Below are 26,784 nucleotides of genomic sequence, written 5' to 3' on the forward strand. Positions count from 1 at the left end.
GTCCGTTCTTAACCTGAAACACCACTTTAGCTAATGGCGCCTCCTGCTGCTGCCGCGCGATTTCTGTTCTTATCTTGAAGCAAGGTTCTTAACCCGAGGTACTATTTCTGGGTTAGCGGAGTCTGTAACAATAAAACTAGTAAAATAAGCTCATCTAAATTAATTAAGGATGACTTTGCTAAAGTTATTAATTGGACTAAGTTTTTCCAAATTTATATTATATTGACAGTGTGAGCCTGTATATCCATTGAGATAAATGGGGCTGTATCCCAGAGTTTATATTATATTGGAACCTGGTTATAGGATTGGTACCTGTACTGAGTAGACATATACATAGGATTGTACTGGTAGATGTGAGTTTTAGCACACAGTTTCACAAAGGCTGGAATTATAAACACACACTGACAATTGTGTAAGTACCATTGAAACCAATGTGACTTGTGCCAGAGTAGACATGATAGAATTGCACTGCAAAGGATGAGGTAGTAGTTGCAGCTGAAATACTGCATTAATAACTTCAGTAATAGTTTTCTCAAAATATACTGCTGTAGCACATTGCATTGCATGGGTATAAACCTGGCATTGGAGCTTGACAGTGCCAACACTTTCCTGCCCCATAACTGTAATATAAAAGATTGAACGCTGACATTTATTATCTCTTGGGCCAAATGCCTCACAATAACTTTCACATAAAGTGCACTGTGGGCGGCTACTGGAAAAAAACAACAACATTTATTCCATTGTGTTGTGGCATGTTTGCTTGCTGCCTTCCACCTCCCACTGGGAATCCCAGCCAGATGGGTAGAGTATTAATAAAAGTATTACTACTACTACTACTACTACTACTACTATCATCATCATCATCATCATTATCACTACTACTACTACTACTACTACCACTACTACTTTGACTGACCTAGCATAGACACTTGTAGATTGGCTCTTGTTTTAATCCTGCAGCTGGCTTCTACAGAGGATTACATGTGCAGAACAAAGGTAGCATATGTCCAGTGTCCTTGAATAGCAAAATTTATCAATTTGTAAAGTGTGAGTGACAGGTAGTCATCCCATTTAGTGTACACAGGAAACAGTACTGCGCATGCTGCCTTCTGTAACCTAATATTGTCTTCAGTCCCATCCATGTCAAACATGAACAAAAATGAAAATACATACTGTGCTACCTGATATTTTAGGTAGTATAGAGGGCATGGTAGTTTGGGGAAATATTTTTCGAAGAAATAAAAAGATATATCCCATGGTGCCTCAGCCAAAATATTCCGCTTCAGGCACAAACACACATAGAGTAGCAATATTTGGATCAATGCACAAACACAGCTGGAGGGAGGGAAATTTAAGATTGAGGCTTCTTAAAAATGGTTTCCTTGTGTGCTTTATGCTCTAAACAGTACAATGGAAAGTTGATTTATAAGCCTGTGTCACATTGACTGGCTTGTGCCAGACCAGACAATTTGAGATCAAATTGATGGCTGAAATATTCTTCTAGAAGGCTGCAGTTGGTAATTTTTATATTCCCCTCCCCCATGACTTATATATTTGTCCACTTGACATATATAGAGGATAGGAAGAAAATATCTTACATTTTTGCAAGAAAGTGCTTGTGTTCTGCACCACCTAGAATCCAGACAAGTGCATGTGTAACAGATTGTGAATCTCACTTTGGATTTCCCCATTAGGTTTTTTACTAGATGTTTGGGGAGTAGGGCTACAGTTACATGGTCGTTTTTGTGCCAGCCAACCTGGCTTGCTCCCCCCCCCCCCCCCCAGTATTTATTTTGAAACAAATATTAGATTACTCTATGCAGGCAATAATTGAAACGTGTAATTTGAGGTGTCGTAATACATTATGTTGCCTTATACTACAATATAAGATTTGTCAAGACCAGATCTTTATGTAGATATATTAAATATTGGAGGGACTATAACTCAGAACATCTGCAAGAACAGTACAGCCAATGGAAATTCCAGATTCCACAGAGCCAAGTAAGTTTTGTGCCACCTAGTGACTAAACTGTATAAGAACACTGTCCACAAACACTGGGTTCCTCTTTAAGTTTTATTGTTAGTAGATCCATTGAAATCAATCAACATGTCTATGTTAGGTCCATTACTTTTAGTAGGTCTCAGTAAAACCCATTATTTGCTTGGCCCCTCTTCAGCTGGGGGGGGGGGGCTTCCATTAGTCAAGGGCAGATGCTGTGATGCAGGAGGGTCTGGGACTATATCCTATTCTCCAAGAGAATAAAACGGTGCCTATTGAAAGCAGAACTCAATGCTGTTACATTGTAAGCTGCTTTCAGAACTAAAAAGCCATTTTCCTTCCCCGGGGAAATGGAGTTGCGGGCTGGACATGATCCTGCCCCATGCACAGGGGTGTAGCTAGCCCCCGCGTCTTAGGGATTCCCCCCCCCGGCACCCTAGGCTGACCAGTCCGGTTGGCCAGGGGGCGTGGCACACAGCATTTAAACTGCCCACATGCGGGAACTCGCCCCTTTTTTCTGGTTCCTGCTTGCGCAGTTCTCCCTCCCTCCCTCAGATTAGGCTCTTAATCCTTTGACCTTGCTATGGACCTCGGTTGGTCGCCTGTTGAAGGGGCCTGGTAGGAATTGTTTCCACTTGACAAATTGGCACCAGCCATTTGGTTTTCTCGCCTACCTTGTAGCAAATTGTCACAACTTTGTAAGGTTTGGCAGTTAGGGATTGGAGTATTCGGTTGGAGATGAGGGGAGGTAGTGGCCATCACCTACTCCTCCTATTTCAAGGGTATTCCGTTAAAGGAATCTGGGGGGCATGGCCCCATCCAAAGCCCAGGCGGGGGTTAGGGCCATGGCACGACCCCTATCGGTGACCCTGGGGGAGTTCTTATTCAATTTGCACCACAGGGCTCCCCCTACTGGTGGTTAACCCTTCTGAGACTTCCTGAAGGCGGGCAGGAGTCGGATATAGTTGGTTCGGTTCCAATGCCTAAGCCAATAATACTCACATTCTGTAACCAATAAAGTTGTGACATTTTCAGCTCAGCCCATTAACCAAAATTTTGGTGTCAAGTGTCCTTATTCCAACATAGGGGGAGGGTTTGGGGCCTTGCCACGCAATGAGTTTTTCAGAGTTCTTGTCCACTGCTTCCAGGCACCCTTCATAATATCACCTCAGAGGGCTTTCCTGATCTGAGGGGTACCTTGATAATAGAACTGAGCATGATTCTCCCACTCCTCATGTTCCTTTTAACCTTGCCAATGCCAACAACTTCAAATGAATCTGAGGGAATTGTTTTTGTATTGCTGCCAGGTGCAGGCACTCAGTTGAGATTCCTGCATTGCAGGGAGTTGGACTAGATTTCCCCTCAGGGTCCTTTCCAACTCTATAATTCTATGACTTTATGATAAAAAAAAGTGAGCATAGAAATAAGGAAGATTATTTATTGCCTCTACACTGACTGGCAGGAGCTCTTCTGGGGTTTCATACAAGAGTGTATTACAGCCCTGCCAGGAGATGCCAAGGACAGAACCTGGGACTGGCTGCATGCCTTTGCTACACATTGTGTAGCAGTGAAGTAGATATAGCACCACCCCACTGTAAGTGATACAGATGACTGAGCAACTCTATGATGGATTTCCACGTGAATTTATTTCTAGTTGCTGCCTATATTAGACCTCTGTCATTTATCAAAGCTCTCACAGGCCTATAAGATAAAGTTACCCACTAAAATAATGTCATTATTCATTCATTCATTCATTCAATTATTGAGTGACTACCTGTTCTTCACCAAAAAGTCTCATGTTTTAGCCATATTTTGCTTGTATTTGTTTTTAAATTGTGTATGTGTTCGCCACCCTGGGCTCCATCAGGAGGAAAGGCAGGATGTAAATTCAATAAATAATAGTAATAATAACAGTGCAAACATTCAACTAAAATAGCAATACATAGCTGGACAATTATATTGATTGAATGAAGTTCTGAAGCAGGAATTAAATAATTTTGGATTTTTCAGCATGCGGTAAATGTCTGTCACTTGAAAAATCTATCGAGTGAAAAATTTCACTTGAACAAGATAGCTGTCTGAAAGGATCTTTTCTTTATGAGTCCTGCAGCTGTCTCCTAAATGTTAGACGGAAACCTGTAATAGAAGATATCTTCCCCACACCTATCTCTGCTCTTAGTATAAGAGAAAGTGTGGCAGCTGGTCACATCTCCGTTCACCCTTGTCTTCTCATGGCTTTATACAGATGTTATTTTCTTCAAATGGCCCTTTTCTTTTTTGGCACCAAGTATATAATAAATATACTTGGAAAGTTTCTGATAAATACAGATGTATAGTCTTCAGAAACTTTTATTATTTATTTATGTAGCATGGTCAGTATGCAAGTTGCCTTACACAGCATAAAAGGGCAGATTCCCTTCCTTGTTATCATTCATTTCTACATATTCAAAATTAGGCTGCTCTTGCATCCACTAAATACGATTTTTCATGGGCTAATTGTGCTATGAATATGATGTAAACACAAAAAGTATCAGGTGTAATGACAATTATTATACAACAAACCAACACCACCAAAAACTGGCTTATGAATATAAAAGGTCAATTTTACTAGAATAGGTATATAACCTCATAAACCTACTAAACAATAAGCAAACTAAAGTGCAGTCTGCATAACCAAGTCTGGAGATACTCATAAACACAGAATGAATTAATGTCTCTCTCTTTACTGTACTGGTTGTGTATGCAGTAAGTATTACATTACACAGTTGGAGCAAACAAATTGTTCTTCAAATAGCCATTCACTGGATGCACAAAGCCACATGTAGGAGCGGTAGCGAGAAAGTGTTCTTCAAATAGTCATTTGCTGGAAGCGCTAAGCGATATATGTATGCGCGGTTGCAGGAAAACAACTCCTCACCACTCCCATGGTAAAAATGGTACAAATAGTCAAATGGAACCAAATAGAGACCTCTTCTCTGCATATTATCCAGGTTTCGCAGCAAGCTTCATTAGTCAATAGTGCTAAATAATACAAAATGGCATTCCTGTTACAATAAGTGAAAGACCATAAAATATCTGCAATACTATCTTATGTTGTGTATTACTTAATCACTCAACACGGTTCGCTCAAGACAAAAGATCATACGAAATGCCCACAGTCACAGTGAATATGGTAACAAACATTTAAATGCATTACAGGTGCATGGAATCAATCATCACATTTGTACATTGTTAAAGGTACAGTAACGCTTCTCTGTTACTGCTAAACAAACAAAGGCACAAAAATTAATTTATATATAACATCCAAGGTCAAATTCGGTATTCAAACCTTTTGGAAACAAGATTCCTAATTGAAATATTAATTTGTACTCTTTTTGTAACAAGGCTCTTCGTACATCAACAGATCTAAAGGGTAGCTTTTTAAAAGTCCACAGAATGAAAAAAACTCATGTCATTTTCAGTGTGAGCCTCTTGCTGGAAATGCTGGACTAACAGGGCGTCTAGACAAGCATTGCACATTTTGGACCTGTGCTCAGAAATTCTGGTCCTGGTTGCACGAGTAGTACTACCTACATGTAGAATATGATCCCTGGAGGCATCTTTTCTATCTGTTCAGAAAGAACTCACTTTTTTTTGTTATTGTCCCTATCTCCATTTCCGTATTTATTTTTTCTTTTCAGTGAGGCAATTTTCTCTTTTATGGACAATTTTCAATTGAGAGCATTTTAGTGGGCACTTAAGTGTTTTTTTGTTTTGTTTTGTTTTTGCTTGAGAGCAGGTGATTTAACTTTAAATGTGAATGGTTTTGGCTAGGTATGGCTTCTGCTGTAACAAAGCTCAGGTTGTTATATCAGTTCTACAGTTGCCTTGTTGCAGAACACAGAACGCTGTTGGCTTGAATGGAAAGTAAAATGGAACAAACCCAATGAGCAAAGGATATGATTGGAGGAAGGGGGTAGCACAAATGGCATGCTGTTGTTATTTTTGTAGATGAATGATCAGGGGTGATGGGAAGAGTTGGAGTGTGACTTCTTCCCCAACTCTAGCCAAGCTTTTAAAGCAAAGCATTTGTTTTACACTGGGCAAATAGTTGCTTCTGTGCCATTCATCCAATAGCTTTAATCACAGAAGATGAAGATTTAAATATTTTAAGAGTAGCAAAATTACCATCTGTAACATTTATTTATTTTTATTTTGGACTTTTTATTTTCTGTGATGAGCTTTTGTAACATTTTTATTGTCGTAGTTAAAATTTGTATCTACTTACAGAAAACAAATAATGTATTGTTTGTGAGTTTTGAATAATTCTGAATCGATTCAGTTCATTTTCTGGTTTTTCTTTTCTTTTTTATTGTATTTTGAATTCCAGTGCTGTGTTTTTGTATAGGAGTCATATATGAACCTTCTAGCTTCATAGTCAGCTAAGTTCTAACATAGCTCTTAGGCTTTGGTTAACACTTAGCTCCAAAAGTGACTCATTCAAATGGTAGCCTTGTAGGACCCCCCCCCCCCTTTAGGAATGTGTGTCTTGTCTGCTGCTCATGTTATATTCCCTTTTTTTGTATTGGGTACTCATGATAAAATTTGATAAGCAGAAAAAAATGGAGGCATTCAAGGTTTTTTTCACCCAAAGAGAAAAGTGCACTTACTCCCTTTTTCTTCAAGAGAATTAATAATGATCTCTTCTTGTTTCTTCTCCTTCTATGGGATAAGAGCTAGTAAGAAAAAAACCTATAAATCTCTTATGAGCAGTGATGCATCTACAGATTTAAAAAAACCTTTGTCTCTGTAGGTCAGAACATTTCTAGCTGTTGATGTAAGAAAGACAGAATGCATAAAATTAATCTTTTTAAAATTCTCAGTTCTGGTGCCCAAAGCTGTCTTGAGAAAATTTCTGTCAAGTGGATAAGTATTTGCAACTTGTTGTTTGGAAGAATATACTGGGAGATAAATGAGCCATAGACATTTATACTGTAAGGAATAGTTGGTTTTCTTGTCAGAGATGAGTAATTAGATGCTGGTTCCCAAAATACTGGCTGATACATGTCATCTACTTGATTCCCACCTGAAGAACACAGATACTGCAACCTAGAGCTTTTGACTTCTTATGCAACTTGGACTAAAATATTTGCTTAGCTTTCACCACATTAGTTTTTTAGGCTGCAATAATATTGCCCCTGGGAAGGTGCCTAAGGCATCATACGATACCTCACACCCCTCTCTAATTTTGAGGGAAATCCAATGTCACATTTACCCTCTGCATGGGCCTTGCCCTTTCAGCATCAGAGCACCAACATTGGTAGACCAAAAGAGATGTGTGTGAGTGTTGAGACAGTTTGGGGGGGTGTCTGTCGAGGAACATTGGAAGACTTTTGATCCAAATGTTTTCATGATTTCCTAGTTGCCCAACACAACCCCAAACCAGGGAGAATTTTAATTTTAGTCCCTGGATTTAATCTTAATGGGCCCTTTAGATGGCAATATATAGTATCTCAGTTGGGAAGCGCATAACTAACATTTCTCTTCCATTTCTCTCTCCCCCCTCCCCTGCTTAATAACTGCATCTACATTCCTGTTAAGTTAGTGCAAAAAAACCCAAACACAGTTTGCCAATTTTGTTTAAAAAGGAGTAAATATTCTGAGTACAGTAGTACCTCAGTTTTTGAACGTAATTCGTTCTGGAAGACAGTTCGACTTCCAAAATGTTTGAAAACCAAAGCATTTACTTCCGATTTTTCGGCATTCAAAAACCGAAATGTTTGACTTCCGAGATGTTCAAAAACCAAGGTTCCACTGTATATGGAGTTTCACACCAAGTTTCAAGGATGCTGTGGCAGTCAAGAGCCAGCCTTGATGAGCCTTGCCAAGCCCATCCCACCCAGGTGCTGACACTAGGCTTGTTGCCACTGCCACCACCATCTGCCTCTTTCTGCCTGTGGCTCCATTGACTCTAGCTGCACCACTGATGAATAAATTGGCATTGGAGAGAATTGGCCCCAGAGTTCAGAACTTCATAATAACATCAGGTTCTGCATATGCAGGCTTTCTAACTCAGTTCAAAAGAGAACTGCCCATATGTCCATCCCTTTGTGTGCAGAACAGCTTCGTCCATTTAAATGTTAAATCATGGTTTAATTCTCTATTGATGTGATTCCACGAGCCTGAGCAAAGTGTCAGGCTCACACGTTCCCTTCTTTTGCCCCCAGTCTATTACTTGGCCAGCTTTTCATCAAGCAATGATTAGTTTTAAAAGACACCTTCATAATCCATGGTTTGAAGTTGGTTTGTTTAGAAACTAACCAGTGTTTGTTGTAAACCACGATCTCTGGTTCATACATAATGTTAAGATGAGATCCTTTGAAAGTGAAAGTAAAACACAACAGAAGTTATCCTGACCATGCAAGAAGAGGGGACGGGGAGCTAGGGAACCTTCAAACCTGACATTTTGCTCTGGCTCATGGAGCTCATTCATATAATAAATAGCTTAGCATTTCTTGTAAACTAGGCCAATAGCCATGACAAATCTACAAAAGTTGTATTTTAGCACTTGGAGTTCTAAGATAGCCCACAAATGTTTAAACACATAAACAAGAAGTCATACATGCACATCTGCACTTTGTTTTTAAACAATCACATGATTCTTCAGAGTAAAGACACACACAATTAGTAACTGACATAATGCAGGATACAGTCAATTTACAAGGCAAATAACTATGTAAAAATTCTTGCCCTTCGTTCATATGCTTGCTTATTCTGTTTTCATAGACCAAACCAGTATCATATTAATTGTGAGCCATGTGGCAGAATTAAAGAAGCTTCTGATTGAGTTGTCCCTATTAGTTTGTTAGTTAGATTTGTCGGATGGTAAAGTTTTGCCACAAGTTTTGCTGTTTCTGATGATAGGCTTCTTCAGGCATGTTGTCTTTAAAATAAAGGATCAGGTGGCAAGTGTGGATTTGCAGAACCTCTTTACCTGGAAACAATTATTTGAAGAGTTGGAAAGTTGACAACATGCATAAATTGCAATTAAATAATCCAACCTTCTTAGGTATTTCTTTCTTTTAAAATTCATTCAATTACATGTCACTCAATACATAGAGATATTCACAATGTAGAACAGTTCTTTCCAACCTTAGAAGACATTTTCCCCAGAAGAGATATAGGTGGAAGCAGCACAACAAACTTCAAGCCTCATTGTCAGATTTAAACTGACGCCTTTAAGTCAAGATTTATTGGCTTGGGATTGATTAAAGTATTATAGTGTTTTGTACAGAGGGAAGTCAATGCTTAAACAGAAACGTCCACCCACACCTTGCCTTTTATATGGTAATTACAGTTTCCCAGGTGGCAGACCGTTTGTTTGAAACTTCCATTAAGCAGTGGCTCTTTTTATCCTTTTCTTTTTCATCGCATTGATACATTGCTAGTAGTATGCCAAACATTTCTTCTGCAGTTTTCCTTGGCTATTCTCCATCAATTAATGTGAAAACAAATTATTCAAGAATGATGAAGTGCAAAGGAATCTTTTGGTGAAATTTTGGTGGAGTTTTTGTTGTTGTTGTTGTTGCATTTCTCTTCATTTGTTAGATTTTCAAGTAAAAATAAGTAAGTAAGTAAGTAAGTAAGTAAGTAAGTAAATAAATAAATAAGAAAGAAAAATAAGGGAGAAGGAAAAAATAAAAGACAATAAAATAAAGAAAATAATGATGATGATGTATAAACAATACTACTACTATTAAAAATTATTTCCTATTCATTCACAGTGTAGCTTAGTGCATAGCATGGCTTACCCTAGGACAAGAAATTGGATTCATTGGTATTTGCATAATTCCCAGCCTGGCTATTGAATAGTGCTGTGTTCAAAAAAGAGGGAATTATATTAACTGAATTTTTATATTCCCTCTAGGAATTCGGAAGGACCGCAGAGGAGGCCGTATAATGAAGCACAAACGCCAAAAAGAGGAACAAGACAACAAGAATTCGGGGATTGTTGCCGAGAGAAGGAGCCCAAATCTCTGGCCAAGTCCTTTGATGATCAAGCATAACAAAAAGAACAGTCCAGCCCTGTCCCTGACTGCAGATCAGATGGTCAGTGCCTTACTAGAGGCTGAACCACCTGTTGTCTATTCAGAATATGACCCTGGCAGGCCTTTCAATGAAGCTTCTATGATGACACTGTTGACCAACCTGGCTGACAGAGAACTGGTGCATATGATCAACTGGGCCAAAAGAGTTCCAGGTAAGAATATTAGTAAAGGATGTTTGAACAGCTGTTCATACCTCAAGACAAACTGTTGACTAGATTCTGCTTATGCAAATGTGTCTGAAAGTTTGGAGAAACATTACTTCTTTTCTCCGTTCACCCACACAATTATCTCACTATATAGTAGTAGCATGAAATGTTCATAGTAGCATGAAATGTTCGTTTCCACATCTTCAGGCTAAATTTGGGCTATTCTATCTTAACCAAAAGTGATTTAAGGTCTATAAAAAGCTACCATATTGCAAAGCCCAAAGTATTGATTTATACAACTGATGTGCAGCAGAATGTGCAAAACTAAGGAATGGCTGGAACTGAATAACACTTGGTTTATCACTGTAGGCCAACACTGTCCTTGTATAATCAAATAACACCTGAGCTTTCAGCCACTAGCCAGGAACTAGCACCTATCCCTGTGCACAATTTCATTTTTTTATTTTTTCCAGCTTTTTCCAGCCTTGTACTCTCAAGATGTTTTCAACCACAGTTTCCATCACCTGTGCTTACTGGAAATAAGGGGAGTTGGAATACATACAACTCCATTATGGCTTATAGAACAATAAAACAATGATAAAATCACAATTAACATGATATCAAACAATTAAGAACACATCTGCATAAAATGTAAAAACAGACTATTCTGTGCAAAGACTGTCAGTAGATGCATGCTTCTGAAGAAAGTCTGGATCGTTAACAAAAATATGAAAAGTACGTAGAGATTTAGCTGAAATAGTAATTGTATCTATAATGAGGTTTTTTGGGTCACCAAGGGCCAAACTCGATGTGATTTTGATGTTGCATGGTGAATTCATTTATTTAAAATCTAAATAGCTGACATGCTGCCCCCCCTCCCCCAAAGCCAGACTGGGACCGAGGTGTGGGAAAGGGAGCTCTTTGCTCCCACTTTGGTCCTGATTGGAATATCCACCCCAATTTACTTGCTTTTCAAATTGGGAAGGAAACCCTTGCAAGGCACCAGGGAGAGCATGCCTCTGACTGTGCATGGCTGGTGTAGGAAGGGACCCAATTTGAATCTGCAGTGCAGCAGATTCTCCCGTTCCACATTGACTATGTAAGCTTTTTCCTTAATCTGCTCTGTAACTCCAAACTGCGTGAAGCAAAAAACATCATGTCAAGTTTAGACCTGTGTGCATGTTCACACAAAAGAAAGTTCTGTTGAACTCCTAAATAATGAATGCAAGCAAAGAGACTTGCTTGTGAGTAAACAGGGATGAAATTGTACAGTAAGTGATAATTATATTTTTACTGTCCTGAATCAATCATAAGCTATAAAATGGAATGCTACTGTAGGCCACATCCATTATCCTGGTGATACTACAACCATTAACTGTGCAAAATGTCACCACTCACTTAATATGTAAGGTAGGCAGGCATGCTTAATGTGATGGTTAGTTAACTGACAATTGTGGTTAGACACTGAGGTAACAGACCTAGTAGCTAATAGTACAGATACTGGGAAAGGTAGGGTTGATATTTTTTTCTTTTTTAATAAGGTTGAAGTGGTTGGCATTGCTTTTAGTGGGCTTGGTTAATGATTTACACCCAGTACAGTAGCTGCATTATTTAATGATCCTAAAATGGTACATTGGGCATGCAGGCTTTGAAGTTTCAAGATGATTCATAGTGCTATGGTTATTTTGTGGTTTCCTGAAGCTTAAAAGATAAATACTTGGCACTGCATTTTTGTTTTAATGCCACTGAAGTTGCTGGCTTTCTTAAGGCATTGTTTTCTCATTTGACCTTAAAAGACTGTTCGTGAAATTAGGAACACTTTGTGAAGGACCAACAATAGCCACGTTTCTTCTTCTTCTTCTTCTTCTTCTTCTTCTTCTTCTTCTTCTTCTTCTTCTCCTCCTCCTCCTCCTCCTCCTCCTCCTCCTCCTCCTCCTCTCTCTCTCTCTCTCTCTCTCTCTCTCTCCCTCCCTCCCTCCCTCCCTCCCTCCCTCCCTCCCTCCCTCCCCCTCTCCCTTACACCAAAATTCTTGGTTAATTTTGTGAAATTTATTTTCACAAATAGAAAATAAGAGATAATCCACACCATTCAAGTGTAATTATCTTCCATATACTGCTGAAAATATTATTGTTTGAAATTTAATCAGTCTCCCAAGTTCTAACCCAAGTGTGTAATTGCTTCCGCGCATGTCCAGACGCGCATGTGAAATTGCGCCTGTGCAGATGTGATTTCCAGTATCTGTGCGTGCACAGACACAATTTCCGGCACCGCTCGATGAGTCCCTGTGTCGTGCTGCGCTGGTTTAGCGCGGGCAGCTTGGTTCAGGGTGGCTTGTGGGCCAGTAAAACGGTCTTCATGGGCTGCATCCAGCCCATGGGCTGCACGTTGCCGCCCGCAGGTCTAAACCACGTACAGAGGGAGGTGGCAAAGCATGTATTGCAGCTACAGTTTTAAGACTTCTCTTATTTCAGGTTCTCCGCTCTCTCTTAGCCTTCCTTCTGTCCTGGGATGATCTTAAACCTGCAACTCTCCAGGGCAAATCATGGTCTCTAAAGAACTGACAGATAAACATTGGGGTAGTTTAGTTATTTCAGGGTGCAACTCTGAATAAACACCGTTTTTTGTGTGAAGGTGTTTTCCCTTCTCCAATTCATGTTTAACCTTTATTCTCATGTTCTGCATTTTTCTTTCTCATATTCCAATGCTTATGTATCTCTCTCCATTATGACAATTTCATTTGTGGCCTACATCTTACATTTCTTCTCAGTACTGTCCCCCCCCCCCCGCCCCCCGTATTGAAAACATTGAGTCTAGGTTTCATTCACATTGGGGTGGCAGAGCTGTGACCCTCCAAATGTTGCTAGACTCCCCTCATTTGCCCTCAGACAGTGTAGCCAGTAGTCAGGGATGGTGGTGGTTTTATTTATTTATTTATTTATTTACTTACTTACTTACTTACTTACTTACTTACTTACTTACTTACTTACTTATTTACATGCTGCCCACCTGACTGGGTTGCCCCAGCTACTCTTGGCAGCTTCCAACATTTGACCAATGAGGAATTTGTCAGCAAATGGCAGAAAATCATGGCTAAAAAAGCCACCTCTATTGGTCTGTCTCCCCCCCCCCCAACTGTATTACCTGGGTTATGAAGGCACCCAAAAGGTTTTAAAGCAAAGACTATGGGACAATGCACACAGTGACTTGCGATCTCGGTCACACACAGTCTGTAGTCCGCTGGCAGCAGGAGTTCAATATGGGTATGTCTTTGAGTTAACTTCTTACATCAAAAACCTGACAGTACCTAACTATCGAAGGCTTTTCACCAAAGCCAGACTGAATGTCTTCCCCTCTGCAGTGCTGGATGGTAGGTTTAGAGGAGTTCCCTACCAGGACAGACTTTGCTCGTGTGCTCAAGACATCGATTCCATAGATCATCTTTTGTTACATTGTGCGAAGTATGAGCAGGCCAGGGCTGAACTGATACTACCCTTGCTGGTGCCTTTCCCGGGAAAGTCAGAGGCTCACTATGTCAGGTTCCTACTGGAAGACCGGACAAAAGCTAGAACGTTGGCAGTGGCAAAGTTTTTATCGGTGGTTGCAAGAACAAACGAGCCCTATATTCCAAACAAAAGTGCTTGATTAACCTGGAGGTAGGCTGTATTAACTCTGTATTGATTTGTAATGTTTTGTTGGGTCTCTGGACCGTAGTAAAGATTGAAGTTGATTAAAACATCAAACACAGTAAAACGTCTAACATTAAAAATTTACCTATACAGGACAGGGCTGCCTTCAGATTTATTCTAAAAGTTAGATAGCTGTTGATTTTCCTTTGTAGGTAGTTGTAATCAAACAACATCTGGAGGGCCACAGTTTATAGTCACTGCTGCCTTGTATCTTTAGTTTTTCTGCTGTTCTGAGATTGATTTATTGTAGGAGCCGCCAACCTTTTTGGGCCCATAGGCACATTTACAAGCAGGAGAAATTGCTATGAGCACCACACATTCTACAACTAAGCACATACCATATCCTGTTATGTTGGCCGCAACAGAATGCTCATGCATTCATATTTGGGACCCGCCTTCTAATTCTGGGGTGCCAGACATTGAATTTAGCATTTTAAAAATATAAACCATGTTAAAATATAAGCCAGGATGGCTTCCAGATGAGGTAATTGCCTGGAGAGATGAACCATTAAAAGAGCACAAAGAAATGGGTGATGCCCCATTAAGAAGGCTATTTACAGAGAAACTGTGGGCAGACAGCAAATGGAGAAAACCCCTCCATGGAGTTAGAAATAAGAAGAAAAGGCAAGAGTTTTCAGGTTGTATATATGTATAAATAAACCATATACAGTGGTACCTCGGGTTAAGTACTTAATTCGTTCTGGAGGTCTGTTATTAACCTGAAACTGTTCTTAACCTGAAGCACCACTTTAGCTAATGGGGTCTCCCGCTGCCGCCGCACAATTTCTGTTCTCATCCTGAAGCAAAGTTCTTAACCCAAGGTACTATTTCTGGGTTAGCGGAGTCTGTAACCTGAAGCGTATGTAACCCGAGGTACCACTGTATCATTAAGACACCACGGACTTCACTGCACCTCCTGGTCCAAAAGGACACACAGACCTTCTCCGGTCTTCAGAGACTGGCTGGAGGTGAGGAGTCAGAAAAGCGTCCTCCTTTTTTTCCAGCAGTGGCAGTTTTAATCTGAAATCTCAGGCTCAGTACTGCGCCCAGAGCTCAGAAACTGCTCACATTAATGAAATTCCCTGTCACAGAACGCACCTGGAACAATGGGAGTTTTGGACGCCGGTAACAATATATTGTTTAAACACTGAATTGTATCTGTATTTACCAATGAGACTGGTGAGAAATAAAGCCATTTGAAGGGTGTAGAAGAAAGAGAGAACAGGAAACATCAGCCACTGTAGGCAGAGTCCATTTATAATGTAAAGTAAGACAAGGTGGAATTGCTGATGCATTTAATGAGACCATAGTGAAAGGAACATTTGGGCACAGTGAGAGGCTATGTACCTGAGAAGTATTTATGTTTGTACAAATACACTGAATTTATTTCTGGCCAAAATAAGCAGTGAAAGTGTAAGCAGAATTACTGCTTTCTGTCAACATCCTCCAATTGTGCAGGCTGGGGCTGTGAAATACTGAGTTAATATCTAACTTGCAGAAGCAGTTTCAGCACACATGAAGATAAATTTACTGTCTTTTCAGTCAAAGTTGCATACTCACTCTAGCTTTCCCACTGTCTAGGAAGCTGTAGTCTACGTTTACATCTACTTGGGTTTTCAAAGACTTGTTTTGAGGCATTTCACTCCACCATGGTGCTATTTAAAATAAATTCAAAATAGGTAACAGTACTACTACTAGGACCAACATCTCTGAGTATAAATATGTGCAGTGTTTTGTGTTATACAGAATTCCTCTACCCAATAAATCCCCTATCAACTGAATGCTTGCACAACTACAAGTGATCCTAATAAGAGATAGCAGATTATTTATGTTTTACCCATGCAACATACTCCAAGACCAGCTCCTTCAGGGCCAAATGGTTTAACAAAGGTGTGACCTAGAATGGCTAAGGATACTTCTTACTGATGGGAGTCATGCCTACCCTGGTTAGCTTACCCTTGTATGAAACGGATGATGAATGCATGAAGCAAACTCCTCCTGTCCTTGTGGGATCTCCCTCTGTTGTCCTGTGGGAGGGGGGGGGGAGAATCTAAATCATTCAGGAATCCTCCACAAGTAGAGTAGGGCTCCCCCACTTCAGACCTTTCCTCTCAAATTCATGGAGAGGGACTGGAAAAGGGACAGCGGACGAGGGTGGGGAGCGGTTAGGCAGCTCCTTTACCCTCACAGATTGTTTCACCCTATATGGAAAGCCTGAAGTGTGCGAGTGTGTTTGTAACTTTGGATGCTCCTGAGGAGTGTAATGGCACTCGCCAATTTAGAATGGGAAATAGAATACCTCTTCTAAAGTGGTTGTGCATTTATTGGAAACACATTATTAATAATTTGGAAGTTCTTTTATGAATTTTATTTGAAGATAAAATATAATAGCATTCCTAGTTATCTGTTACCACAACTCTTCACTGTTATTTGTACAACTGTGCACTGTGTGGACAATATTTACTGCCATATGGAAGTGGGAGGGAAGGTGCAGGATATCATGAGGTTACCTAGGCAGATGTAACAGTGATGAGAAGGAGGAAATAGAGTGCCATTTCAGTGGAAAACAAGCATTTAAGATTTGAACCTTATCCTGCAATATGCCAGTGTTCAGTGCTTCAGTTCCTGTATATTTTTCATGCAAAACATTGTATCTCATTAAAGAGATACAGATCATCTTACAATAGGACAGAAGGCATTGTAATGAACTTTAATGAGAGACGTTAATGTTTTGCTTCTCTTAAATAAGATAATGCATTTGTTTGGGTGACAAAATATGCAAATTATTTGTAGAGCTTTCTGGAGGAATAAGGATTTTCTCTCTCTCTGAATGTTTCACTGAAAAGCTAATTATCTGGAAGTCTTTCTTTAAAAACAACAGAAGCTATGAAATATCCTCAAACACAGTAGGATGGAAAGTCTGACTATGTAGATTTAAGTGTTTGTTTCCTTGAAAGTAAGTCATGCTGTGTCCAGTTGGATATGCTTCCAGTTAATTTCACATAGAATTGCATCTTTCGTTTTAGCTTTCTGTTGGCTCAATTTTATAAGACACGCACAACAGCTCATTAGATTGGGCAGTAGACTCATAAAGACTGACTACTGGGAAGAGATGCTCTGCTGCTATTTTCCCTTTTCTCCGGCACTCCTGTCAGAGGCATTTAATGAGGCATTGGCTTAAGTAAGAATGAGGAAGGCCTTTTTCCATTCCTCTCAAGCACCTGGTTGTTTAATGTCCTATAGACATCTCTGAACTATAGGAATCAAAGGCTATGGATCCTCAGGACATAGACTTACAGAGTGTAGCCTTAATGTATGTACACATGGACATTAATGAGCATGATGTACCACTGCACCAGGTCTCCTTTGCTATTCTGCATATTAGTTGCAATCACATTAAAACAGCTTCCTACCATATCTCAGCCATATAATTGAGTTTCCTATTTGAAGACACCATAAAAGATGCATTGAGGTTAGTACATTTCCAAACCTGGGTCTGTTAGAGCTCAGCCTAACACTCAGTTTGACAGGCGACCATCAGTTACTGTGGTAACTGCACCACAACGCTAGCCAGCAGTGAGGGGTCCTTCCCATATAAATATGACACCTTTGAGGGACAGGCCGTTGCTCACTGAATGAACACATGCAACATTTCTACTTACCAATTCCAGGCCTTGTATTCAAAATGCCTACCTCCTGCCTCTAGTCCGCTTCCTTCTCTAGCTTGAACCTGCTCTAGCTTGCTGTAGCCCCAAGTTACTCCACTCCCATTCCCACTTCCTGCAGTCTCCCTGCGGCATGGAACTTGCTCCTGGAATGGATTTTTAACCCCTGATTGATTGCTTGCTTACTAATTATCTTTCTCAGATCTCTACATTACCCTGGTACCAAAGGTATCTTTTACTGGAAGCTCTATTGTTTCACTGAGGAGTTACTGTCAACCAATTTCCTTACCAGTCTGTTCCCTTCTTTACTTTATGTGACAGTGCTCCACCACAATTGATAAAGATGGTGCTTTAGGTATGGTCCAGGCCCATTCTACTTCACCAGAGCAACATTGCAGGATGGCACTGTACACCACAGAGTTTGACACTTGGATGTTGCAGCAATACTTAATTTCCATACAAAAAACTGACTGACTGGCACAGAGAGTTTTTTTTAAAGAAATAAGTGCTCTTATGGCCTCATATGAGAACATTTCATTGACTTTTTAAAAAAAATATCTGTTTCCTGGTGGATTAATTTTGTCTCTTAACTATTTACATTCTCTAAATTTCAGGTCACTTGTTGCATTTTATGTTATTTCAGAACATTCTATTACTCTTTTTCTCAGAAATCATCCTTTTGCCACTACATTCCAGCCACAGAGTAAACCACTTGTTTGTTTTGCTTCTTTCTGGATTTGTCCATAAATGAACTTGAAAGCCTCACGCCATCTCCTTTCATTTGGAGTTTGTACTCTGCATGCAGCTGAACTCACGTTAAGTACAGAAATCAGAAGAAGGGTTTTTTCTCTCTCAAACTCCTGACACTGATCCCAGGCAGATTGCCCTGAAAGACTCAGCACATACTAGTTAAGGCCAAACTAGATGCACGGATGTAAGTGCATATCTTTAATATTTTAATTCACTTATTATCAATTGCTTTTTCAGGTAAATTACTTGTTGAGAAAAGTAGAAAACAAATTAGGCTGCAATTCTAGCCCCTTTACTGGGAAGTTAGCCCCACTGCATTCAATAAGACTTACTTCCAAGTAGATATGGCTAGAATTCCATATTATGTTTTGTGGGTTGCATCCAACTAAGTTATACTCAGAGTAGATCCATTAATGTGATGTCTATTCACTTCAATGGGTCTACTCTGAGTATGACTAATGTTGAATATAACCCTTTGTGGACATTGCGGGGGGGGGGCAGATAATCATTTCCCCCCATCCCCACCCTTAAACTTTGACAAGTAGGAGGGACAACCCACCTGCAAAGTCCCTTTTGGCCAAGGTCCACTTTTACCTGCACGACATCTGATGTCATATATGATTTCAAGTGTGGGGCAGGTGAGCATGGCTTGCCAGAAACACCCTCATAGGCCAAATTGGGAGGCCTGATAGACTGGACTAGGCCTCAGGATATAGGTTCTACACCGCTGGTATGCATTACTTAGAATATGTTGACAGTGCCTATCATTTCGGTATGTATGTTCTTATGTTATATATGTTTAATAGTTTGATTACTTTTACATTTGAGGCAAAAATATTAGTTAATAGTACAGTCTTACCTTGGTTTTTGAACAGCTTAGTTTCCGAATGTTTTGGCTCCCAAACGCCACAAACCCAGAAGTGACTGTTCTCATTTGCAAACTATTTTCGGAAGCCAAACGTCTGGGGCTTCCATGGCTTCTGATTGACTGCAGGAGCTGTGCTTTGGTTTTCAAAAGTTTTGGAAGTCGAACAGATTTCCAGAACAGATTCTGTTTGACTTCCAAGGTACAACTGTACTGGTATTAATTGTGACAAATGTGAAGGGATAGATCAGGCATAGGCCAACTCGGCCCTCAAGATGTTTTTGGACTACAACTCCCATGATCCCTAGCTAACAGGACCAGTGGTCAGGGAAGATGGGAATTGTAGTCCCAAAACATATGGAGGGCCGAGTTTGCCTACAGTTGGTAGATGATAGAGATAGATAGATAGATAGATAGATAGATAGATAGATAGATAGATGGATAGATATCAATATATTATCCAACCAGAGGAACTGTTTCATGCACATAATTCAATTATCATTTAGCCTGCCATAATTTCTTTGAGAAATTTGGCTGCTTGAGATTTGGCAGCCACATGTACTTTCAGTGTATCTCATTATTTAACAAAGAAGCAGTTCTCAGTTGAAAGAGCTCAAACTTGTTAGGTGAGTGATGTGTTTTCTGGGAACATGCTGCTCATTAACTGGTTATGATTCTCCAGAAAGCCAAGTGAATACAAATGGTCAGCTGCATTCCAACTTCAAAATCTCCCCATAATATATTCCTTTGAGCTCTCAGATTGTGACACTCCCACACAGCAGTTAAAAGTATTCATGCTATTGCAGTTGTCAAGGGAAATTGTTATAATTTATTTTCCTGCCCCCTTTCTCCTTTCCTTTATGTCTTGCACATAGCCCTGGAGGGGACAGATGGGAGAAGCAGGATTCTGTTTAGCTTTATGATAAATTTATGATAAATTTGCTTTCCCAAGCAAAACCAGGCACATCATCCAAATAATGGGTGGGAGATTTGATATTTTAATAAAGATTGCAATGAGATTCTCTTGAAAAAATAATATTCTGCAGACAAAATAATATTTAAGTCTTACCCTTACATACTAATGTTTTAGAGGCTTAAATTCACCTAAGTGGATTCTGCTTTCAGTGCTGCAGGCAAGACAATGAAATTAGTTCTAGAATGTAGAAATGGAAGGAAGTACATCTATGTCTGTGAGTATATTCACCTGCCCATTTCCCCATGAACAAGCTGTTGGAATTCTTCAAACCTGAGCTATATGGAGACATCAAAATGGGTGCAGGTGCCTCTTCCAAAGACCAATTCTGTTTTCTAATGACTTAAAAGAATTACCAGTATGTGAAGAAGTGTGCATGCACATGAAAGCTCATACCAATAACAAACTTAGTTGGTCTCTAAGGTGCTACTGGAAGGATTTTTTTATTATTATTTAGTTCTGAAGATATAGTTCATTTATTTGGTACAGCACAGTATGTTCTCAGCAGCTTCTATTTGTAGATGAAGCACTGTCAGATTCAAGTTCATTTTAGATTTAGCAGATTCTGTTCTCCGTAGCCTTTTCTTGAAGGAATCCGTTTCTGTGTTTGTTTAATATGTTGGCATGCCTGATATGATTGCTGATCATCTCAAAGATAAGAACATTCCCTATTTTAAAAAGAGAGAAACTCACTGAAATGCTGTCTTCAGTTTGTTTTCCCCATTATTTTAGGCTGGGTTTAAATTTCACATTAAAGCTTAGTTAAAAAGAAACTTTTATATGCCTGTTGTCTTTGTCCATGGAGTTTTCTTGGCAGGGATACTGGAGTGGCTTGCCGGTTCCTCCTCCAGGTGGATCACGTTTGGTCAAAACTCTCCACTATGACCTGTTCATCTTGGGTGCCCTGCTCGGCATAGTTCATAGCTTCTCTGAGTTCTTCAAGCCCCTTCGCCACGGCAAGGCAGTGATCCATGCCAGCAAGTTTGGAAAACTCAGCAGTTTGGAAAACTCAGCAGTGGCCAGAGGATTGGAGAAGATCAGTCTACATCCCAATCCCAAAGAAGGGCAGTGCCAAAGAATGCTCCAACTACCGCACAATTGCACTCATTTCACACGCTAGCAAGGTTATGCTTAAAATTCTACAAGGAAGGCTCAAGCAGTATGTGGACCGAGAACTCCCAGAAGTGCAAGCTGGATTTAGAAGAGGCAGAGGAACCAGAGACCAAATTGCAAACATGCGCTGGATTATGGAGAAAGCTAGAGAGTTCCAGAAAGACATCTACTTCTGCTTCATTGACTATGCAAAAGCTTTTGACTGTGTCGACCACGGCAAACTATGGCAAGTTCTTAAAGAAATTGGAGTGCCAGATCACCTCATCTGTCTCCTGAGAAATCTCTATGTGGGACAAGAAGCTACAGTTAGAACTGGATATGGAACAACTGATTGGTTCAAAATTGGGAAAGGAGTACGACAAGGCTGTATTTTGTCTCCCTGCTTATTTAACTTATATGCAGAATTCATCATGCGAAAGGCTGGGCTGGATGAATCCCTAGCCGGAATTAAGATTGCCGGAAGAAATATCAACAACCTCAGATATGCAGATGACACAACCTTGATGGCAGAAAGTGAGGAGGAATTAAAGAACCTTTTAATGAGGGTGAAAGAGGAGAGCGCAAAATATGGCCTGAAGCTCAACATCAAAAAAACGAAGATCATGGCCACTGGTCCCATCACCTCCTGGCAAATAGAAGGGGAAGAAATGGAGGTAGTGAGAGATTTTACTTTCTTGGGCTCAATGATCACTGCAGATGGTGACAGCAGCCACGAAATTAAAAGACGCCTGCTTCTTGGGAGAAGGGCAATGACAGGCCTAGACAGCATCTTGAGAAGTAGAGACATCACCTTGCCAACAAAGGTTCGTATAGTTAAAGCTATGGTTTTCCCAGTAGTGATGTATGGAAGTGAGAGCTGGACCATAAAGAAGGCTGATCGCCGAAGAATTGATGCTTTTGAATTATGGTGCTGGAGGAGACTCTTGAGAGTCCCATGGACTGCAAGAAGATCAAACCTCTCCATACTGAAGGAAATCAACCCTGAGTGCTCACTGGAAGGACAGATTGTGAAGCTGAGGCTCCAGTACTTTGGCCACCTCATGAGAAGAGAAGACTCCCTGGAGAAGACCCTGATGTTGGGAAAGATGGAGGGCACAAGGAGAAGGGGACGGCAGAGGACGAGATGGTTGGATAGTGTTTTCGAGGTTACCAGCATGAGTTTGAGCAAACTGCGGGAGGCAGTGGAGGACAGAGGTGCCTGGCGTTCTCTGGTCCATGGGGTCACGAAGAGTCGGACACGACTAAACGACTAAACAACAACAACAAAAAGAAACTATGGTTTCATGTGAACAAGGACTGTAGTGTGCTCATGCACACTGCTCATCAATCTCTACTTTAATCCTCCCCTGCTCCTACTGTTGTCTCAACAGGGAGGACCTAAACCTGAGGCTGACTTTATATCATATGTGAACCAGTGCTTGTTTTGCTTCAAGCAAACCCCAAGCAGAAGCTGAGCTTTGTTTCTGGCTTACTTCTTATAGTTTGTTTGAAGAAACAAATCACAATTTGTTCCTAGTGTGGCAACATCTGTTCATTCTTGTTAAACCTTTGCTCATTTTACACTATGGGTTAACGTGTTGGATGAACCAGTGCTTACTCAAACCATTGTCACTGGCTTAAACTAGGAATCAAAATTTTAAATTTCTAATATGAGCAAATGTTACTGATTTTCTACTTTCCTTTTCTTAATGCACATGTATTTTAAAGTGAAGTATGGCCTCCTGTTAGTTTGAAAGTAGGATTCCTCAATCTCTCAGAGCCTTAACCATAGAAGAATACAGGAATGAGAGCATAAACTGTCCGGAGCCCTATTCGGACATGGAGCATCACATTTGTGTGTGTGTGTGTGTGTGTGTGTGTGTATTAGTATGTCCATTTAGTTAGTAGTGAGGACTGGGATTGGCTACCTCTAGTATAAAGGTAGCAACCAGATTCTTGGCCCTTGCCTGGGAAACAATGTGCTTCCATACATGCAGGCCAAAGTAGCTAGGATAGCAACCAGATACTTGGCCCTTGCCTGGGAAACAATGTGCTTCCATACATGCAGGCCAAAGTAGCTTGGATAGCAGCCGATCTTGTGTGAAGCATTAACTCCAACACCAAATCTCAGTAAAGCAGTAAGAGGGAGGGTACCACATGAGTATGAGGAAATGAATTAAATCCCCCTCCTACCATGTTTCCCCTTCAAAACCACTTCTTAAATCTGTTTTGCTCTTAGTATTATTGCAGACATGGAACCCCACTATCTGGTTTATGAAGTAGTAGTTTAAAAACAGCAGGGCTAAAAGAAGCCCTCACTGGATCCTACCACCTTGGGATATTTTCAGCCAAGTTCCATTATTCCATTTTTGGGTCAAGTGTATAATATGCATCCCTGATAACACGTGCAACAATACACAGAAATGCAAACATGTTACCAAAACAGGTGAAGTTTTCAAGATGTTGGGGCAGAAGTCACAGTTTGTCACAGGGGTATTGCTTTGTACACCAAGTATGGGGGGAGGGGAGCAATCAAACATGCCCCTGGGTTAAAAATAAAGGTTTGCATTTATTGCAAAATAAAGTAATAATACTAATACTAATAATTTATCACTTATATCCCGCCCATCTGGCTGTGTTTTCCCAGCCTGGTGCCCAGCAGTGCTCTAGTGCCTGTGAAGCTACCTGTGGCACCCCTGAGCAAGTGCCCCAAGACTCTGAACTATCTGTCTGTCTGTCTGTCTGTCTGTCTGTCTGTCTGTCTGTCTGTTAGTATCTAGCCCTCCTAGAAAGGTATGGAGCAAAAAGTGTAGGTACCTTCTTAGTGATTTCTGTGGTGTGCATTTGGCTACTGGCATGCATTCAGTTGTGACCACTTTGTTGTTTTTAGCAGCAATAGCATCTGAGGGTGGGGAAGTGTTCTCCATAACGAGGACCAGCAATCCAGTTACAGATAGGTAGCCGTGTTGGTCTGCCATAGTCAAAACAAAAAAAAATCCTTCCAGTAGCACCTTAAAGACCAACTAAGTTAGTTCTTGGTATGAGCTTTCGTGTGCATGCACACTTCTTCAGGTATCTGAAGAAGTGTGCATGCACACGAAAGCTCATACCAAGAACTAACTTAGTTGGTCTTTGAGGACCAGCAAGATATAGCTGACTTCCCACAGTAAGCGTAAGATTGTTAGGGCTGGTTGTCTCTCTCTCATTTTATGTTGTGCCATACTCCTTGTGGTAGCCATTTTGTCTTATGCCATGCCCTTCTATGGCAACTGTTTTGTGACTGGTGCCCCCAGCACTCCCAAAATTTGAAATGTGCCTACTGCTGGGTTAGTATATGCCAAAGTTTCACAGAGACCACCTGGCCTGGCCCAACGACTTAATCACTTAATTCAGTGGTGGAGGAGAGCAAGAGAAGAAGATAGATGGAGGTGGGGAAATCTGTGCTTGCCATATAAAGAGAAGACAGGGTGGCAGAGATTGAGCAGGCTGCAGTGTAAGCTTAAGCACAATAGGGAAGATAGAAATGTATAGGCAATGAGTTTGGGCCACTTGTGGGTGAGTGTACTTTCAGACAGACTTTCAGACAGAATATGCAAAGGTCTTTGATGGGAAGAAAGATATGGAGTGAGGGCTGTCATGCATGACGCTGCTGCCCTCACACATTCAAACTGAACACCTGAATAGCACTTAAGGTGCTAAGTATTGCATTCATTACTATTTTGCCATGGGCAAAATAGCTACCGTATTTTTCGCCCTATAGGACGCACTTTTTCCCCTCCAAAAATGAAGGGGAAATGTGTGTGCGTCCTATGGGACCAATGCAAGCTTTCGCTGAAGCCTGGAGAGCGAGAGGGGTTTGTGCGCACAGACCCCTCTTGCTCTCCAGGCTTCGCGGACCTCTACGCAAGCAGCGGGAGTGCTCCCGCTGCTTGCGGAGAGTTGCCTGCATGCTGAAGCCTGCGAGCGCTGTGATCAGCGGGTCAAGGCTTCGCGGACCTCTCCGCAAGCAGCGGGAGCCAGCGCTGGGCTCCCACGGCTTGCAGAGAGCTGCCTGTTTGGGGGCTGGGGTCGGGGGAAAAAATATTTCCCCCCCTTTATTTCCCCCCCCAAAAAAAAACTAGGTGCGCCTTATGGGACGGTGTGTCCTATAGGGCGAAAAATACGGTATTTTCATTGCTTCAAAGAAGCAATGAAAGAAAATAGGTCATTCATGAATCATGCTTCTTTTTCATGTGTTGTGTACTAACAGATCTCTCCTGTGGCATGGTATATGAACTCCAGAAGCTATCTGGAATCTCAATTTTCACATTACATCAGAAACAGAAGTTACTGTCAGGCGTCTTCTATCAGGATGCTCCAGTTTAGTCTTAAGACGCAGTAGGTATAACATAATTTTTACCCCTCTAATTTGTTTCTTTAATATAGTAGCTATGCCCAGAAAAGCCTTATCTGGGTTAATCGACACTTCAGCCTTTAAGTGTTGTCAACATTCAAGGAGGATCAAGCCCAGTTACAGGCTTCGCCCACCTCAATCCCATGAGCTACACCTGCTGCATCTCACTTCCTCTTCAGAACCAAAGAACTTACCTCAGGACAGGTGGTGGTAGAAGCCAGGGGTGGCAAAAGCAGCTGCTCCCAGGGTTCTAGGAGAAGTGCCCCCCATCAGGAACTGGTGGTAGGACAAGTGGGGGGAAACGCTTGACTACAGTTCCCACTGTCCTGCTCCACTGGCCATACTCACTAGGGCTGATGGGAGTTGAGGTTCAGCAACATCCAGAGGGCCAAGGGTTCCCCACTCCTGTATGCTGTGTGAAGCATGGGACAGTCTTAACTGCACCATGACTGAATTCCTAAGTCTCTGAATCATGTGAGGGCCCATGGCCCTCCATGAATAGAGGTTAACAACATCTAAAGAGGACTTAGGTCTATCTTATATGTGTTGTTGTTGTTGTTGTTTTAATGCCACTGCTAAGTTTACAGTTGTGCTCCCTTTACTTATACTGACAGGACATTTGATGAATGTTCTGGGAAAAGAGGCTTCTCTTTTTGGTCCGTGTGTCTTGTTTCAGCTTCCAAAATATCACAGAACCAAAAGTGCTCCCTTGAGAGCCAACACAGCCAGTTCTCATGAAGTAGCAGGCAGCCATTATTTAGCTGTCTCCTGCCAGTGAGGGAGTTCAGTAGCTGCTGTTTTTTATGGTTGGTATACACGCTCGATAAGATAATGGTAATGGGATGGAAGACTTTGCTCAAATATTGTTTTATTACTATCTACAAAAATAAACACTTCATAGGTCTTGTAACATTCCTCTGGCAGGGAACTGCACATAGCCTTGTCTTCTAGTAATTGTATCACTTAATGTGATAAGACATTGTGTTCTTCAAAGAAGCACCTGAATACTCTTATAGTTAAAACTGTACACCCACTCCATAAAGACAACAGAGGAGAGTGAGATCTGGAGTTCAAGCTGATTAATACAGAAAGCAACAATAGGTTTAGATTACAGGGGTGTCCAAACT

The 26,784-nt window shown here is 40.9% G+C and overlaps 1 protein-coding gene across 13 annotated transcripts in view; it reads left to right on the forward strand.

Moving 5' to 3' along the window:
- ESR1 (estrogen receptor 1) overlaps window positions 1–26,784 on the forward strand; it is a 200,154-nt gene that overhangs the window by 139,960 nt on the left and 33,410 nt on the right. For all 13 annotated transcript variants that reach the window (XM_083732427.1, XM_083732429.1, XM_083732422.1 and 10 more), the window contains one exon: window positions 9,906–10,238. In XM_083732427.1, the coding sequence (XP_083588553.1) occupies window positions 9,906–10,238 (333 nt within the window). The remainder of the gene's footprint in view (window positions 1–9,905; window positions 10,239–26,784) is intronic.

Source organism: Podarcis gaigeae (assembly GCF_964106915.1).
Source record: "Podarcis gaigeae genome assembly, chromosome: 3".
Taxonomy (NCBI): domain Eukaryota; kingdom Metazoa; phylum Chordata; class Lepidosauria; order Squamata; family Lacertidae; genus Podarcis; species Podarcis gaigeae.